Genomic DNA, 19,567 nt, shown 5'->3' with positions numbered 1-19,567 from the left:
TAGACCTGGCTGGTTGTTTTCCTTGGCTCTCGAATCCTCTCTTTTGCTACTAGAACACCTCCCTAAACTTTATAAATTTGATTTTAACTTTATTACAAGGTCTAGATTTCCAAGTTATTTTCTAATTGACAATATCTGAAAACCTTAAGAACCAAGCCATTTATAAGCATCCTTGTAATTGAAGGGAATTTTCTTTGGCTATGAAGCTTTGCCTGGATTTCCACCCCTGTCAAGTCATCTCACAGAATGCCGTTCAGAAATGTCTGGCACAGTTATTTGTCAACTCCTCTTCCCCATTGGTTGAAGGATGCATCTGGGGGCATCAACTTGCCGATACATCAAAAAAGCTCTGGGAAAGAATGCTGAATGGGCAACAGTTTCTTGAGGGGGAATCAGTGGCACCACACAAGTCAGAACTTTCCCCACAGGTGAAGATGAGGTCAGAGGTGATCTGTGGTTGAATGTGTCATGGGGCTGTATAATCTGATATTCAGAAGTTCAAGGTTGCTACTTGGACCTGGCTTCTTTCCCTCATATAAGTCCCCATATGCGAAAGCCTCATTGTGTCACTTACTCTATCATGTGAAATATTTGAGCAAGGGCCAGGATTATGGTCCACTGACATAAATTTCCGTTTTATTCCATTACCATGTTTGGAAAGTTTCTTTATAAAAACACTAGAGAAGAAACAAGAACTAACACTACAATGCATCTATTTGACTCCAATATGATATTTAAATCTCCTACTCTATTATGGACAAATTTGTCATTGATCTCTGTTTTTAAAATGACTTTTAGGATTTATGAAATCTAAAATAAAGTGTTTTTTATTGTCTAAATCAGTTCACCTCAGTGTCAGACCCCAAGTCTAGATAAATACAAAGTATTTCTTGAGTGGAAATAATGAAACAGAATCAAAGTTAACTCCTTTATATATACAAATAGTCATTTAGCAATAGTAAATATCTTGAAATCGGGGTTAGTTGAAAAGCCAGATAGAGGGTGATCCAGCCTACCAAACAGATGAAGGGAGGAAAAATGTGCTTAAAACTGTGTAAATTTCTGGAAACATCAACATGCATCTCAGTGCTAACTGGTACTAGCAGAAAGCAGGTGAATTCTAATGGTCCAGTAAGATGCTCTCATTAACATTATACTTGTTTACAAAGTCCATGAAATCAGACATTCAGTATGCATGTGTTCTGTATTAGTCACTCAAAGGATGCTGATGCAAAGTACCAGAACTCTGTTGTATTTTCTAAAGGTATTCTTTTGGGGTAGAGGCGAACAATTACACGACCTTCAAGAGTAGAACCCAAGGTTATTCCTCACCCGAAGTCTGTTGTCATGTGTTGAAGCAAAATGACAGGCAACCTCGGTGAGAGTTCAGCCTTCCTCTTCCTCTTCCTCTTAAGGCTCCATGGGCCCAGCTTCTTTTGATCTCAGCTGTAGGCTGGAGGGTTCATTTCTTTCTGGTCCATCTCGGCTCCTCTGTTCTCTTCACAAGGTCAGATCTGAACTATCAGGTGAATGGCTCATCTCTCCCTGGGGCTCCACTGTCAAAACCAAGTTCTCTCCTCTTTCGTGTCTTTTTCTGTATATTTACTTCTCTGTGTTTCTTGATCGAGTGTCCATTCATATAGGCCACAAAGGGGGTGGGGACTCAAACTGAGTTACCCTAATGATATGGTTGAATCAAAGCCCTAATTTTAATATAATCTAATCAAAGTCATTCTAGTTGAATCTACTGCAGGCAAAGGGTATCACACCCAGAGGAATAGGCAAACATATAGATTTACAAACATAATCTATATCTCTTTTTGGAATTCATAAATAATATCAAACTGCTGCATGTTCTCTTTCTGATAACAGGTAAATAGGAATAAACATCAATGAGAGAAGAAAACCAAACTTCTGTGACTGAATTTATCTTGCTGGGACTTTCAGAAGATCCAAAGATCCAGATCTTATTGTTCTGTATTTTCCTGATTATTTATTTTCTCTCTGTCTTTGGAAACCTGCTCATAATAATCCTTATCCAAACAGATTCACGCCTTCACACTCCCATGTATTTTTTCCTCAAAAACTTGTCCTTTGCTGACCTCTGTTTCTCTACAAGCATTGTTCCTCAGATGTTAGTCCACTTCCTTGTAAAAAAGAAAACCATTTCTTTTGCTGGATGCTCAATACAGATCGTTGTCTTCCTGCTAGCAGGGTGTACAGAGTGTACGATTCTGGCAGTGATGTCCTATGATCGGTATGTGGCTGTCTGCAAACCCCTGCACTACTCCACCATCATGACTCAGAGGGTGTGTATCCAGCTGGCCCTAGTGTCCTGGATCAGTGGGGCATTTGTGTGTTCAGTGGATAGTGCATTTACACTGTGTCTTCCCTACCAGAGACAGAACATAATTAATCATTATTTTTGTGAACCATCTGCCCTCCTGAAGCTGGCTTCAGCAGACACCTACAATGCTGAGATGGCCCTCTTTTCAATGGGCGTGGTCATCCTCCTGGCTCCTGTCTCCCTCATCCTTGTCTCCTACTGGAACATCATCTCCACTGTGATCCGGATGCAGTCAGGGGAGGGGAGGCTCAAGGTCTTCTCCACCTGTGGCTCCCACCTCACTGTTGTTGTCCTCTACTATGGTTCTGGAATATTTGCTTACATGCGACCCAATACTAAGGTTATGAATGAAAAGGATAAGGTCATCTCTGTGTTCTATTCTGTTATGACATCTATGCTGAACCCCATCATTTACAGCCTGAGGAATAAGGATGTGAAGGGGGCTCTGAGGAGGCTGACTGGAAGATAGTCCCCCTTCAGAGGCTACGATTTCCAACATTTTTCTTAAGGATTTGGAAATATTGTAATGAACAAAATGCCACCCATATCTTCACCATTTTATTCTTTGGATCTATTGCCTTTTTTTCCTCCAGAATATTCATTGAATCCCTACTTTTTGCAAGCACTGTACCTACCACCTCACAATATGAGTTAAACTCAGTGCCTTCCTTAAAAGAATTTGCTATCCACTAACAAGATAACACAAATATAGAGAAAACTATTTTTTTTAAGTTAAAGAATATATATTCTAAGATAAGAGAAAAGAAAAATATTGTGTGGATTGAAAGCATGGGGAATACATTGTTTGAACATCAGTAACATGTCATGAAGGTGACTGTGCTAAAGTGAGACTTGATTTATTAGTAGGATGGAGGATTTCAACAAGCAGCCTTGGGGGCAGGGAAGACGCTTAAAAATCTTTAGCAGCAACAAACCACAGAGATGATAAAGTGAGGCATGTTAAAAGGAAAGAATTATTTGGGAGGATAAAACCTTAAAAACAAATCATGGACGGTTTTGTCACAAGATTAACTAGGTTGCACCATATTCCTCAGGAAATCTTATTTACAAGATTAACCAGTTTGCCCCATAGGCAGAATTGAGAATGGCCATAGAAAAGAATGACCTTTACTTTAGGAACTTCATTCTGAAAGATAATAATTGAATGTAAAATGAATTTTGGCAATTTGTGTGATAACAGCATTGCAATTCTTTCAAGGCTTTTTGTCTTAGATATTCTGTTAGAAGCTATTGGATCCGATGTTTAATATTCAAAGAGAATTTTTCATCTCACAAACTTGAAGGGGATCTTAAAGATCATAATATTCAATCCTCTAATTTGTAATCTTCTCTGTTATTTTCTCAATTAATACACACTTACTGAGCACATTGTATTCAAATATCTGGGCAGTCTATAATTCTTATTGTTCATATTATAATTACTGCTATTTATGCTTCCTGATAACTTATAGCTCTCTTTGTTTTGGAAAGGATGTAAATAGAGGAATCACAAAATCTGTATCTGGCAACATGCTAGGCACTGAAACATAAGCACAATTAAGTATGTATATTGGTGTAATGATTGTATTAGGAGCAGTTGCAAGTAAAAGGAAGACTTGATCAATTCTGCTGTGTGGTGGTAGTAAACAGTTGGTGATGACACCATCGAGGAGGAATCTCATTGAATAAACACTCTGGTTAGACTGGACTGGTAGAGGAAAGGACATCTCAGACAGATGGAGATATCATGTGTAGAGGAAATGAGGCATAAAAGAGCAAGTACTTTACCATAGTTGAAGAAGTTGTCTATAGAGAATGACCAAAAAACAAATAAGCTGCACCTAAGTCATGTGAGGTATAAAGAGTTTTGGGCTTCATCATTAAATAATGAGGCATCAAATGTATTAAACATGGAAATGTCAAGATTAGATATATGTTTTTAAACTGAAATTTTAAAAAATATATTTTTTATTTATTTTTAAAAGATACTTAGGGTACATTCAATTTTACATAAAAAATAAAAGGGATTCCCATATGCCCCACTCCCCACACCTCCCACTTTCCTCCCCATTAACAGCTTCTTTCATTAATGTGGAACATTTATTGCAACTGATGAACATATTTTGGAGCATTGCCACACAGCACGGATTATAGTTTACGTTGTAGTTTATACACTCTCTCACTCCATTCTGCAGGTTATGGCAGGATATATAATGTCCTGTATCTGTCTTTACAATATCATTCAGGACAATTCCAAGTCCTCAAAATGCCCCCATATTACACCTCTACTCCCTCTTCCTGCCTTCAGCTACTCAGTTGTCACTCTCTCCACATAAATGATATATTTCTTCCCTTGCTAGACTACCAATAAGTCTGTAGTAGAATACAAGTAAGTCCACTCTAGCCCATATTTTATTCCCCAATCCTAGGATTCTGATGACCACTCCACCTCTAATTGAGAGGGGTTTCAATCCCATGGTTGATGGATGGGACTCTCTTGCTTGCAGTTGTAGACTCTCTCAGTTCCTTGGTGTGGAGGTTGCTCATCCTTACCTCCTTCTTAGTTGTCCTGGTGAGTCCAATGAAGTGGAGAGTAGATGCTGCAACTCTGCTGATGCTCAGTGCCCAGCAGGCACATTGGCAGCCTAGAGATTCAAGTCTCTTGGACATACACCTACCAACTCCAGTGCCAACTATAGCTTCAATAAAAGGGACAGAAGAGGTATGTGTAAAGAAATCACATGAGTCCAATTCTGTCACACCAGGGAGCACAAACTCCAAATTAGAACCCACTGGTAAGACTCTAAACTCTGGAGGTATCTGCCATGACTATAGGACCTGGGTGACTCCAGACCCCTTAGGAGCCCCGCTATTTGGGGTAGTAACTACTTTGGCTTCTATGAGTTCTTACTGAGACATGCATAAGTGTTACCTCTCTGATGACCTCCTGACTCATTTTGAAGTCTCTTAACCATATAAACTCATTTGTCTTTACCATTTCCCCCTTTTATTCAAGGTCTTTTTCCAGTTGCATCACCAGCTGGTGCTTGGTAGTAATTCCTTGCCGCCAGGGAAGCTTATCCCCCTGGTGTCATTTTTCACTCTGGGGGGAAAGGTAATGCATCTATGTGCTGAGTTTGGCTTAGTGAGTGGCCACATTTGAGTAATAAGGAGGCTCTCAGGAGGTAATTCTTAGGCACCCTACAACACTAGGCTAAGTTGTAATTTCAAGAGCAAAAGGCTCATAAGCATAGTTGTCAATATCAAGGGCCCATCTGGAGAATGGGATTGTGTTAGGATAGGCTAAGCTATACTATGTAACACATTAACTAGATATTTTGCTGATTTAACTCAACTGGTTACTTTTCAGATGACTTTCCAGGTCCACCTGCATACAGTGATTCAGAGATCAAGAAGTTTCTGTTTTATGACTCTGAGATCTCAACATTTAGCTTCAATGGTCACTACCACAAGGATTTAGAGAACATGAAGAACTTGCATCTGCTGTTAATGACCTCTAACTGGAAATGATACACTTTGATTTCACTGACAGCTTTTTATTAATAGTTAGAAATTGTCAGATAGCACCTGTTTAATTCCAAGAAATTGGCAAATGGAGAGTTTCACATGGAAAACTTCAGTAGCACCCTCTCTGCCACAGTGGACCACTCAGAGATGATTTGTAATAGATAAGCTAAGAGATGATAGATGACTGAGTTAAGGCATATGTAAAAGGAAAGAAGAGAGAGAGGCAGACATGAGATTTAAAAACAAAATTATCATTCAATTTTGAGTTTAATTATATAGAAAGAATTAGAAAGAGAATAGTGTCTGGAATCCTTTGGATTAGTGCTACTCAAAGTGCAGTATGCAAACTGGTACTGGTCTGTGAACAGTTTGCTACAAGTTCAGAAAGATAAGTATTGAAATTAAAAGTAAGAATTTACAATTTTTTTTTTAGCAATTTGACACTGCTATGTCACTCAAGTACATGATCAGTGGACTTGTGTGGTTGAACAGAAAATGTTTGTTGCAGAGCTTGTGTGTTGAGTTGTGTGATGAAAGTTGCATGCTAGTGATGTGCAGTAGGGCAAAATACAGGCCCACAATAAATTTAAAACTAAACTGGCCCTTCACCAGAAAGGTAAAGTAGTGCTCTGGATGACAAGGTGAATGGTAGTGGCACTAATTGGCTTTTAGGATATATCAGGACAAGTTGGAAAGGAAAAATAGTAAGCTTAGTTTTAGGTCAAGTAAAAAGTCAAAGGAGAAATAAATAAGTTCAAAAGCAAAACGTGGGGGCAAGATGGTGTCTGAGTGAGTGCACCTTATAATTTCTCCTGCATAGAAGCAGCTGAGTAGGGTTGGAGTCCTGCTGGATCAGGCAGTTTCAGGTGTTTGTAGGGCTGGAGGTGTCTGGATATTGATTTAGTGGGACGGTGACAGAGGAGATTCTTGCAAGATGTAGAATTTTGGGTCTCTTTCACAGAGGTCAGGGTTGTGGGCAGGACCCTTCCCCTTAGGACTGGCAGCCCTGCGGTGGGGATTCCTGAAGGCTTTGCTGCACTGGGGAGTTCCCAAGCCCTGAGCAGGCTGTTTTGGGGGCTTGCAGTGTGAGAGGTGTCTGGAAGTTGATTTGGTGAGACAGTGATGGAGGAGATTCTTGCAAGAGGTAGAATTTTGGATTTCTGACACGGAGATCAGAGGTTCTGGGTGGAGCCCCTCCCCCTAGGGCTGGCGGCTGGGCTGCGGCAATCCCTGGGATCTTTGTTGTGTGGGGTGTTCCCTAACCCTGAGTGGGCTGTTTCAGGGGCTTGCAGGGCAGGAGGTGTCTGGATGTCGATTTGGTGAGACAGTGACAAGAGATTCTTGTGAGAGGTGGAATTTTGGGTTTATGACACTGAGGTCAGAAGTTGGGGGTGGGAACACTCCCCCTAGGGCTGGAGGTCAGCTGCGGGGATCCCTGAAGACTGTGTTGTACTGTGGTGCTCCCAGGCCACCTGTTAACTGGATATGTGGTTCCTAGATCTGTGACCCATGCTCCAGAGACTCATACACCTTGAGTCTGTAATATCACAGACTTCCCATCCCTGAGGTCCATCTGAGGTCCTTGATTGCCCTAGCCCTTGGCATTTGTGTTTTTTTTTTTCTTTTTCTCTTTCTCCTTGAACTTGGAGGAGTGTACCAGCTGTCTTGGGGAGAGTCTAGGAAGAAAGGAGAGGCGAATCTGCTGAGAAAGCCCAATTTACCTAAACATCCTGGGATAGGAACTTGATCTGAGGTGGAATCAGAAAATCAATTAGACCTCTCCTAGCACACCTAAGGGGTGATATCCAAGCTTCCAGTAGCATATTTGGGGCTTCTGGTGAGGTGTAGGTGATCTCACACTGGAAATAAAGAGCCATAGTCTTCTGTGTTGAGTTGGTTCAACAAGGACCTACTTGAATCTCCTACCGGACCTCTCAGGCAGCTTTCCTGCTGCCCTGGGAGAGAAAGAAGTGCGGAAAGGAGAAAGGGGGAAGGTCAGATCCCTAAGTGTATTATTTAACTGCAAAGAGGTTTCCTAGCTTAAAATGTTGGTTCTTTTTTTTTTTTTTTTTTTGGTCTTGGTTACTAATATGCATTGTCCCCTGGTCTTTTCTCCTATTTTATTCCTCAAGGTCCTTTTTCATTTATATAGTTTTTTTTCTCTTTTTCTTTTTCTTGCTTGTTCCCTCACCCCCCTTTACTTTGCCCACCCCCTTTTTCTCTTCTTTCTTTTTTTCTTTTCTCTCTTCTTCTTCTTATTTTATTTTATTTTCTTTATATAATAGGTGCTGTAGGGAGCACTTCACACTTGCTGTGTTTCCTCATCCTCCATTTCCTCTTTCCTGTGTGTATTGATTTTGGCTACCTACACTATCCCCTTTCCCCCACATCTTTCTATTCTCTATCATCTACTGTTTCTCTTACATTCCACATCCCTTTCTTTGGCCCCCAAATTATCTGTATTTTTATTTCTAATACCTTTGTTCTGTTTTCTGTCTTTTATCCACTCTTGATATTATTTTCTTTCTTTTCTCTTTCCCTCTCTCATGAAAACACTGGCTTTTTAATTCATACTATATTCCTCCCCATATTCAGTTGACTGTCTCATTATAGGTACTCTACTTACTGCTATAACTCTACACAACTTACATGAGTCTAATATCCATTCTCCCAGAATTCACAGTGTTGCTCTGGTAACATTTGTTACCAATACTACTTTATACATTTTCTTTTCTTGCTCATTTTGCTTTCCCTGGCCTTAATTTTTTCCTTCAAAGTGAACTTAGCCAGCAACAAGAAAATACAGTAAGAAGGACAAAGTGACAAAGAGAAGACATAATACTTACACACAAACAATAGCTAATTAATACCCAAGACTAGACAAAGAAGCTAAGGAACTGATTAAACCCATCAAGATAAAATGGTGACCAGACAGCAACAAAAAACTACAAACCAAACCAATAATCAGGAAAAAATGGCTGAACCCAATGAACAAACTAAAAACCAGGAAGGGGAGCAGAACATCAGACAAGTAATTAAAGATCTCAAAACATATATTAGAGATCAACTTAATGAACTAAAGGAAGAGATTAACAATATGAAGAAAACACTTGGAGAGGAAATATGCAAAAAGATAACAGATATGATGGTGATGAACACCACCATTCAAGAAATCAAAAATACACTCTCAGCAAATAGCAGCAGATTAGAAGAGGCAGAGGAGAGAATTAGCAATTTGGAAGACAGTACATCTGAAATCAAACAGATAGTAGAACTGATCGATAAAAAGATAGAAAAAATCCAGCTATGACTTAGGGACTGGAATGACAATACAAAATGCACAAACATATGTATTATAATTATCCCAGATGGAGAAGAGAAGGGAAAGGGGACAGAAGGAGTGTTGGAGGAAATAATGGCTGAAAACTTCCAAAATCTATGGAGAGAGATGAGTGTACATCTTCAGGAATCACAACGCACCCCAAACACCATAAATCCCAACAGGACCACCCCAAGACATATACTTGTCAAATTATCCAATGCTCAAGACAAAGAGAAAATTCTGAAAGCAGCAAGAGAATAGAGAACCATCACATACAAGGGAAGCTCCATAAGATTAAGTGCCGATTTCTCATCTGAAACCATGGAGGCAAGACGGCAGTGGTAAGATATAGTCAAGGTATTAAAGAAAAAAATTTCCAACCAAGAATACTCTACCAAGCTAAACTTGCCTTCAAAAATGATGGAGAGTTCAAAATATTCACAGATAAACAGAAATTAAAAGAGTATGACAACAAGAACCCTACCCTCCAAGAAATACTAAAGGGAGTTCTTCAGGAAGAAAGAAAAAAAAAAAAACAGGAGAGGCAGAGATGGAGGAGAGTTTAAGAGCAACAAAAAAGACAAAAAGAGAAGGAAAAAAAACAAACAAAATATGACAAACACAATTCCAAACAAAATATGGCTAACATAAATAATTCCTTGAAAGTAATAACACTGAATGTCAATATATTAAAATCACATGTCAAAAGATTCAGACTGGAAGATTGGATAAGGAAATATGACCCATCTATATGCTGTCTACAAGAAACACATCTTAGACCCAGGGATTCAAGGAGGTTGAAAGTGAATGGCTAGAAAATAATCTTAAAAGCAAACAATAACCAAAAAAAGCAGGAGTAGCTATATTAATATCAGACAAAATAGACTTTAAATGTGAAACAATTGTGAGAGACAAAGAAGGATACTACATATTAGTGAAAGGGATAATCTTTCAAGAAGAACAAACAATCATAAATATTTTCGCTCCTAACAAGAGGGTCTCTAAATACATGAGGCAAACACTGGAAAAGATAAGTGAAAAAAATAGATGACTCTGCAATTATAGGGGGAGAGTTTAATATACCACTATTAACTTTGGGCAGAACATCTCAAAAGAGAATCAATAAAGAAGCAAAAACTTTGAACAGTATATTAGCGGAGCTGGGTCTAATAGACATATACAGTTCATTACAACCAAATACAGCAAGATATACATTTTTCTCAAGTGCACATGGATCATTCTACAAGATAGACCATATGTTAGGTCACAAAGAAAGGCTTAATGAATTCTGAAAGATTGAAACATACAAAATAATATTTCTGACCACTGTGGAGTGAAGCTGGAAATCTGCAAGGGCCAAAGGGCCAGATTTCACACCAAGATGGGGAAATTAAACAGCACACTTTTAGAAAAACAGTGGGTCAAAGAGGAAATCTCAAAAGATATTAATACCTACCTTGAAACTAATGAAAATGATAACACAACATATCAAAACTTATGGGATGCAGCAAAAGCAGTTCTGAGAGGGAAATTTATAGCCATAAATTCATACATCCAAAAAGAAGAAAGCACCAAATTGAAGAATTAACTGCACATTTGGAGGAATTAGTAAAAAAAACAACAACAAAGGAACCCCACAGGAAGAAGAAAGAAAGAAATAGCAAAAATAAGAGCAGAACTAAAAAATTAGAAAATAAGAAAGCACTTGAAAATATAAACAAAACCAAGAGCTGGTTCTTTGAGAAGATCAATAAAATTGACAAACCCTTAGCTAGAATAACAAAGAAAAAAAGAGAGAAGATGCAAATACACAAAATAAGAAATGAGAAAGGAGATCAGCACTGACCCCACAGAAATAAAGACTATCATAAAAGGAAACCTTGAAAAACTATATTCCAACAAAAATGTCAATTCAGAGGAAATAGACAAATTCCTAGAAACACATAAGCAGCTTATATTGATGAAAGAAGAAATTGATGATCTCAACAAACCAATCACAAGTAAAGAGATAGAATCAATCATGAAAAACCTCCCAACTAAGAAGAGCCCAGGGCCAGATGGCTTCACAGATGAATTCTACAAAACATTCCAGAAAGAACTAACACCTATCCAGCTGAAACTCTTCCAAAAAATGGAAAGAGAAAGAACATTACATAATTCATTCTATGATGCCAACGTTACCCTAGTACCAAAGCCAAACAAAGACACCACAAGAAAGGAAAATTACAGACCAAATACTCTAATGAACCTCGATGAAAAAATCCTCAACAAAATACTTGCTAATTGTATTCAACAACACATTAAATGAATTATATACCACGATGAAGTGGGATTCATTCTGGGTATGCAATATGGTTCAACATAAGAAAATCAATCAATGTAATACACCATATACACAGATTGAAGGGAAAAAATCACATGATTCTATCTATAGATGCAGAAAAAGCATTTGACAAAATGCAGCACCCTTTCTTGATAAAAACAATGCAAAAGATTGGAATACAGGGAAATTTTTTGAACATGATAAAGAGTATATATGAAAAACCCACAGCCAACAGCGTTTACAATGGTGAAATCCGAAAATCCTTCCCTCTAAGATCAGGAACATGACAAGAATGCCCATTCTCTCTCCTTCTATTTAACATTGATTCAGAAGTACTTGCTCAAGCACTGAGGCAAGAACCAGATATAAAAGGCATTCAAATTGGAAAGGAAGAAGTCAAAATTTCATTATTTGCAGATGACATGATACTATACATAGAAAACCCTGAGAGGTCTACAACAAAGCTTCTAGAACTCATAAATGAGTTTAGTAAAGTTGCAGGTTGTAAGATCAATGCACAAAAATCAGTAGCATTTCTGTACACCAACAATGAACAAGCTCAGGATGAAATCAAGAAACAAATTCCATTTACAATAGTAAATAAAAAAATCAAATACCTAGGAATAAATTTAACTAAAAATGTAAAAAAACTTATTCACAGAGAACTACAACAAGACTGTTCAAGGAAATCAAAGAAGACTTAAATAAATGGAAGGATATTCCCTGTTCATGGATAGGAAGAATAAATATTATTAAAATGTCTATCCTACCAAAATTGATCTACACATTCAATGCAATCCCAATAAAAATCAACACAGCATTCTTTAAGGAACTAGAAAAACTAGCTATGAAATTTATTTGGAAAGGAAAGAGGCCCCGAATAGCCAAAGACATATTGAAACAGAAAAACGAAATTGGAGGAATCACACTTCTGACTTCAAAACATACTATAAAGCTACAGTAGTGAAAACAGTACGGTATTGGCACAAGGAGAGACACACAGACCAATGTAAATGAATTGAGAGTTCTGATACAGATCCTCATATACATAGTCATATAATATTCGATAAAGCCACCAAACCCTCTCAACTGGGAGAGAATGGCCTATTCAACAAATGGTGCCTGGAGAAGTGGATATCCATATGTAAAAGAATGAAAGAGGATTACCATCTCACACCTTATACTAAAATCAACTCAAGATGGATCAAAGACCTAAATATAAGAGCTAAGTCCATTAAGACTTTGGAATGCACTGTAGGGAAGCATATACAAGACCTTGTAATAGGAAATGGCTTCATGAACTTCACGCCAAAAGCACAAGCATCAAAAGAACAAATAGATAAATGGGGCTTCCTCAAAATTAAAGCCTTCTGCACCTCCAAGGCATTTGTCAAGAAAGTGAAAAGAGAGCCTACACAATGGGAGAAAATATTTGGTAACCATATATTGGACAGGAAACTTATAACCTGCATATATAAAGATCTCCTATATCTTGAAAATAAAAAGACAAACAACCCATTTAAAAAATGGGAAAAAGATTTAAACAGACATTTCTCCAAAGAAGAATTACAAATGGCTAAAAAGAACATGAAAAGATGCCCCAAATCTCTAGCTATCAGGGAAATGCAAATCAAAACTACAATGAGATACCATCTTACTCCCATAAGATTGGCAGCTATGAAAAAAACAGAAGAATACAAATGCTGGAAAGGATGTAGAGGAGTGGGAACACTCATCCACTGCTGTGGCAATGCAGAAGGATCCAGCCATTCTGGAGGGCAGTTTGGCGGTTACTCAAAAAACTAGCCATAGATTTGCCATATGACCTAGCAATTCCACTGCTGGGTATATACCCAGTAGAACTGAAAACAAGGACACAAACCGATATATCCACACCAATGTTCATAGCAGCATTGTTCACTATTGTCAAAAGTTGGAATCAACCCAAATGCCCATCAACAGATGAATGGATGAATAAAATGTGGTATATACATGAAATGGAATTCTACTCAGCTTCAAGAATGAATACATTACAAACACATGTGATAAATGGATGAATCTTGAGAACCTTATGTTGCGTGAAGCAACCCAGGCACTGAAGGACAAATACTATTTGACCTCAATGATATGAAATAAGTAAACCAAGCTGCCTCAGAGAGCTAGAGATTGGATGATAGGCTTAAAGGAAATTGGGGGGTAGAGGAAGGATGTAAGCTGACACCTACATGGGTGAAATCTATAAGTGATTGGTAAGTATTTTACAAGGAATGGATAAAATGGTGGCATAGGGTTACCTTTGGATGGGGCTTTGCGGGCTTGAGGGGGGCTAGGGATTGGAGGATGGGTAATATTGCCCAAGAAATTGGGGGGAGGTTGGGGCAACATACGAACATAGGAGATTGTCAGGTATTTGGTTGAGAGTATAATGCTGAGAAAACTTTTTCAAAAATATAATAAGGAAGGTTACCTGTTTAAGATGCTTAAAAAGGGGATAATCTGATGCAGGAAGGCTCCTAGGGAATATGTGAATGCTCACTTTGCCATCATGGGTTATGTAATTGGATAGAGACCCATATAATGAGAGTGAAGGTATACCCACATGCTGGGGAGACCTGATGTTCTCAAATAGAGGGAATTTTATCTCTCAATAGAAATGGTGGCTCCTGGGGCATTAGGGCAGTTGAGCATGTCAAGCCCTCAACACTGTTGCAAGTATCTCTGAACATGACCCTTTAAGCAATGAAGACTGACTGTCACTGTGGGCCCTAAGGGGAGGGGGAAAGAGGTATTGAATAGATGCCACCAATGTAACTGTGTGGGCAATAGACGTGTTCCACAAGAGTATGGAAGGTTGGATAGAAGACATGTAAAATTACACCAAAAATATATACAGGCAGATAGGCTAAAATGTAAATCATAATGTAAAGTATAAGATAACTAAAATTTTAGAAAATTGTATAGTTGAAAATATAAACCACAATGTAAACACAAATGTTACCTTGTTTGAAAGCTATTGTCTCAATATCTGTACATCAGTTTCAGTAAATATAGTATGAATATATAAAAAGATTATTGCTGTGGAAGGGAAAAGGTTTTTATGTTGGATATGTGGGAGTATTGTATATTGTATATATGAATTACTGTGATCTAAAACTTTTGTGAAGATAAGCTTAATAATTAGAAAAAAGAAAAAGATAGGATGTAGACACTGAGGAAAAGACGTAAGTAGTTGCCTTGCCAATTTGCATACAGGGCAACATTTATTGTGATGGAAAGCAAAATATCAAAAACAAAGCTTTTGCATTTTTAAATTTTTTGATACACCAATTTATTTTTACCTTAATTTTTCTAAATTAATATATATTCTATATCTAACCTTTAAACTCATTGCTATATTCCATTTTACTATTAATGGAAACTGACAATATATTGGGCTTCACTTTTGAAGAAGTTTTGGATCTCAGAGAGGTTCAACAATGGTAGGGGAGGATTACTGGTGTAGGATGTTATTGACAGGGGAAACGTGGTTAGCAGGGAGTTCTACAGGGCATTTATCCAGGGTACATAAAATGTTTGGATATTTTGATAGTGGATACAATTAAAAACAACAACTGAGGGAGTGCTGAGTTCCTAGCCAGGGGAGCTCTATCACAGTCCCTAAAGGAATAGCAACAATCCCCCAAGTGCAATGGCAAAGACCAAAAAAGAATGAAGGTCCAACAATGAGCACTTTATATTAATGACTACGCATGTGAGCCTGTGCACCTGAAATAAGAACAAGGCCTAGAGCTGCATGGTGTCTAAGAGTTACCTCCTGAGAGCTTCCGTGTTGTTCAAATGTGGCCAGTCTCAAAGTCAAACTCAGCATGTAAATGCGTTGCCTTCCCCCAGGTGTGGGACATGACTCCCGGGGATGAGCCTCCCTGGTGCTGAGGGATTACTACCAAGTACCAGCTGATGATGTATCTAGAAAATGACCTTGAATAAAAGGGTGAACTCAGACCAGCAGAATATCTCAGTCTACATATAATACCAGGAGTTAAAAATGCTTTTTGACCTGAATAAAAGGGGGAAATGGAAAGGACAAAGGAGTTTATATGGCTATGAGTCTCCAAAAAGAGTCAGGAGGTTATCAGAGGGCTTGCCCTTATCCACACCTGAGCAGAGTCCCAGAGATAAAGTAGATACAACCCCAGGTATTGGTTCTCCTGAGGGCTACAGAGACCCACAGGTTCTATGGTCATGGCAGATGGGGTTCAGTCCCATGTCAGTTGGCACTACTTTGGAGTTTGTGTATGTGTGATGGAGCTGGACTCAGATGTGATCTTTGTTCACAAGCCTCTCCTGTTACTTTTATCGGAACTGTAGTTGCTGCTGGGGTGTAATGTATATGCAGGGGACCTGAATCTCTGGACTGTCCGTGTGATAGACAGGCTCTGGGCCTCAACAGACTTCAGCTCCTACACTCTGGTTTATTGGCCTTACCCCACTCATCTAACATGGAGGTGAAGAAGGTCAATCACCACATCAGGGAGCTAAGAGTGCCTGCAACTGAAAGCAGGAGGATTGCATCCAGCATCCATGTGGAATCTAAGCCCTGTCTTGATGTAGATGTGGAATGGACACAACCATTCCAATGTCCACAGGATGGGGAATAGAGTATGAATTAGAGTCTACTTACTGATATTCTATTCATGAACTATTGTGATTAGTAATCGAAAAAAATGTGGCATTGGTGTGGAGAAAGTGGCCATGGTGGCTGCTGGCAGTCGGGAGTGGGAGGAAGAGATGAGATGTGGGTGCGTTTTTGGGACTTGGATTTATCCTGGGTGGTGCTGCAGGGACAGTTACTGGACATTGTATTTCCTCCCGTGGCCCACTGGGAAGGACTGTGGGAGAGTGTGGGCTATGATGTAGACCATTGACCATGAGGTGCAGCGGTGCTCAGAGATGTATTCACCAAATGCAATGAATGTCTCGTGATGATGGAGGAGATTGTTGTTATGGGGGAGGAGTGGGATAAGGGCAGTGGAGGGTTTATGGGGACCTCATTTTTTTAATTGTAATATTAAAAAAATAAATAAAGACAACAACAAAAAAAGCAAAACGTCATGAAAGAGGTGCCTTAGAAGCATGTAAAACTGAAGATAACCAAAGCTAGGGAGGTTCAAGGAAGGCTCCTAGGAGAAAGAAATAACCAGTTCAATACCTAAGGGACAACTTGGAATTAGCCAAGTGAAAGTGTAGGGGAAATGGTCAGAATGTAGTTTTCCTAGGATCAGGAACAATGTGTGTAAGCCCTGAAGACAGGTCCAGCCATATACCTATAAGCGATCTCCACTTGCATTGAAAATATTCAAAATTTGATTCTTAATTTTCCTTTCCCATTCTTACTTATTTCACTCATTAAGTAATACCACAATCTACTCAATTGTCCACTCCAAAAATATAAGAGTTATCTTGAACTTCTTTGGCTTGTCCTTTAGTATGTCAGCAATCCTGTTAGTTCTACTTTGAAAATATTTCTTCCTATGTCTGGCAACTTTTCTCACTCTCCAGAAATACCATTGTGGTACAAGCTTCTTGGACCTTATCTTACATAGATCCTAATCCTAAAAATCAATTTTCATTATATCACCCAGAAGACTTTTCTGTGAATGCAACTCAAATCATATTAATCTCCGTCTTAAAATCTTCCAATCGTTCTTGGAATAAAATCCAAACTCCTAACTGTATCTTGCAAGTTGTGCTTAATCTAAGCCCTGAATTTACCTAAAACCATGTTCCCCACAGACATTATACTTATGCCAGACAGACTTGCTTTTTATTCCTAAAAAATGTGAAGCTCATCAAACATCTGTGCCTTCACAGTTGCTATTCCTTTTCCCTGGAATGTGCTTTTAAGGAATGTGCTGCTAATCAGGGTTTGTACACCTGATTCCTACTCCATATTATCAACTCATTCTCAACACAATTATCAGATCTCCAGATGTTGATAAAGACCCAATCTAAGGCAATATCCTTCCCATTCATCCTCTAGCTCTATGATTGTTTTTTTTTATTTTAAAAAAATATTGTAGTATATCATTCATATATGAACATACTTAAACAATAGGTGTGCATAGTAAAAGTTGCAAAAATACAAAATAAACAAGCAAATCATCTACAAGTCTCCCATGTATCTCCCCACCACAGATACTTTCCATTGTTGTCAAATATTTTTTTATGAACTGTGTAAGAGCATTGTCAAAATATTACTGTTAGAAAGTGGATGTGGCTTAACTTATAGAGCATCCATCTACCATATGGAGGGTCCAGGGTTTGATCCCCAGGGCCTCCTGACCCATATAGTAAGCTGGCCCACATGCAGTGCTGCAGCCCATGAGTAGTGCCTTGCCATTCAGGGACACCCCTGCACAGGGGAGCCCCATGAGCAAGGAGTGGGGCCCGTAAGGGGATCTGCCCTGTGTGAAAAAAGTACAGCCTGCACCAGGAGTGGCACCACACACACGGAGAACTGATGCAGCAAGATGACACAGCAACAACAACAACAACAACAACAAAAGAGATGCAGTTTCACGGTGCCACCTGACAATGCAAGTAGATGCAGAGGAACGCAAAGCAAATGGACACAGAGAGCAGAAAATGGGGGGGGGGGGAAGGGGAAATAAATAAATAAAATATTTTAAAAAATATTACTGTTAACTCTACCTCATAACTTATGTCCAGTGTATTTTCCCCCAACCCACCTGATTATTAACACCCTGTATTAGTATAATATATTTGTTACAGTTCGTGAGAGAACATTCTCATATTTGTTCTATTAATCACAACCCATCTTCCACCAGATGATTCATTGTGTTATGCAGCCCCATGCTTTGTACAATCCACTCAAAGTGTACAATCAGTGGCTCTCATTTTCATCAGAGTTGTGCTGTCATCACCTCAGTCAATTTGAGAATGTTTTCATTACTCCAAAAGGAAAATTCTCATGCCCCCTCAAATCCCCCTATTGTTGTCATTTAGAATTGATATAATTCTCTCTTTGCCTTTGCTGCCAATTATTACAATATCATTGTTAACTATCTTCCAGAAGTTACATTACTTGTAATTTTCCTATGTATTGCCATATTCTTAACACTTTATAAAAGAACATTTTTATATTTATGCTATTACACACACTCTTCATCCACCACCGAAATCACTGTCATACAGTTGCCGAGATTATTCTCTAGCTTCCTTTCAATTGACTTTTACATCCACAGTCTACCCCTTTCAGCCAAAATTAATTTATAAATCATTAGTGTTAGTTATACTCACTATAATGTGTTACCATCAGTGTTGTTCATTTCCACACATTTACAATAAATTTTATTAAAATCTACATACATTAAATATATGCTCCCATTCTCAACCCATGCGGCGGCTTGCTCGGTCGGTAGAGGTGGGGTCTGGCTGCGGACGAGGGGTCGGTCCAGCTCTGGACGAGGGGTTGGTCCCGCTTGGGATGAGGGATCGGTCCCGCTTGGGATGAGGGGTCGGTCCGGCAGCAGACGAGGGGTCGGTCTCACAGGGGTTGTGCGGTTCGGCTGATGGGGTCGCCCGGCGAAGCCAGCGATGAGGGGGTCGCCCGGAGAAGCAGGGGACAAACTGGGGACAAGGGAGGCCAGGCCCTTGTCGGGGGCTCTCAGGACTGGAGGGCGCACGGCAGAAGAACTACCGCGGAGACAAAGTAAACACACAAGTCCACTTTATTGAGGGAGAGGCAATGGTTTTATAGGGACTGGGGAAGGCTGATTGGCCGAAGCCACACCCTGTTCTGATTGGTTGCCGGAGAAAGGTCAGTGGGCGGTACTGGACGGGGGAGGGGTGGTGATTAGGGATTGGCTGTTGCTGTTGCTGGGGGAAGTGGCAGGGTTTAGTGATTGGTGGCTGCTGTTGCTGGGGTAGAGGGCAGACTGGAGTTTCCCGCCCACGCCTGGCTGTTGCTGCTGTCAGGGGGAGGGAAAAGGGCAGACTGGATTTTTCCGCCCTGCGCCTGCGCAGG

General features: G+C 39.4%; 1 protein-coding gene across 1 annotated transcript; it reads left to right on the top strand.

Moving 5' to 3' along the window:
- The first annotated feature begins 1,892 nt into the window (after positions 1-1,892).
- On the top strand, positions 1,893-2,816 carry LOC105745963 (olfactory receptor 2D3-like). The gene has a single exon (XM_012524538.2). It carries the CDS (start codon positions 1,893-1,895, stop codon positions 2,814-2,816), a length of 924 nt encoding a protein of 307 aa, XP_012379992.2.
- The last annotated feature ends 16,751 nt before the right edge of the window (positions 2,817-19,567 follow it).

This window comes from Dasypus novemcinctus, chromosome 10 (assembly GCF_030445035.2).
Source record: "Dasypus novemcinctus isolate mDasNov1 chromosome 10, mDasNov1.1.hap2, whole genome shotgun sequence".
In the NCBI taxonomy this organism is placed as follows: Eukaryota; Metazoa; Chordata; class Mammalia; order Cingulata; family Dasypodidae; genus Dasypus; species Dasypus novemcinctus.
Note: the sequence above shows the minus strand (reverse complement) of the source record. Positions and strands in the feature narration are given on the sequence as shown.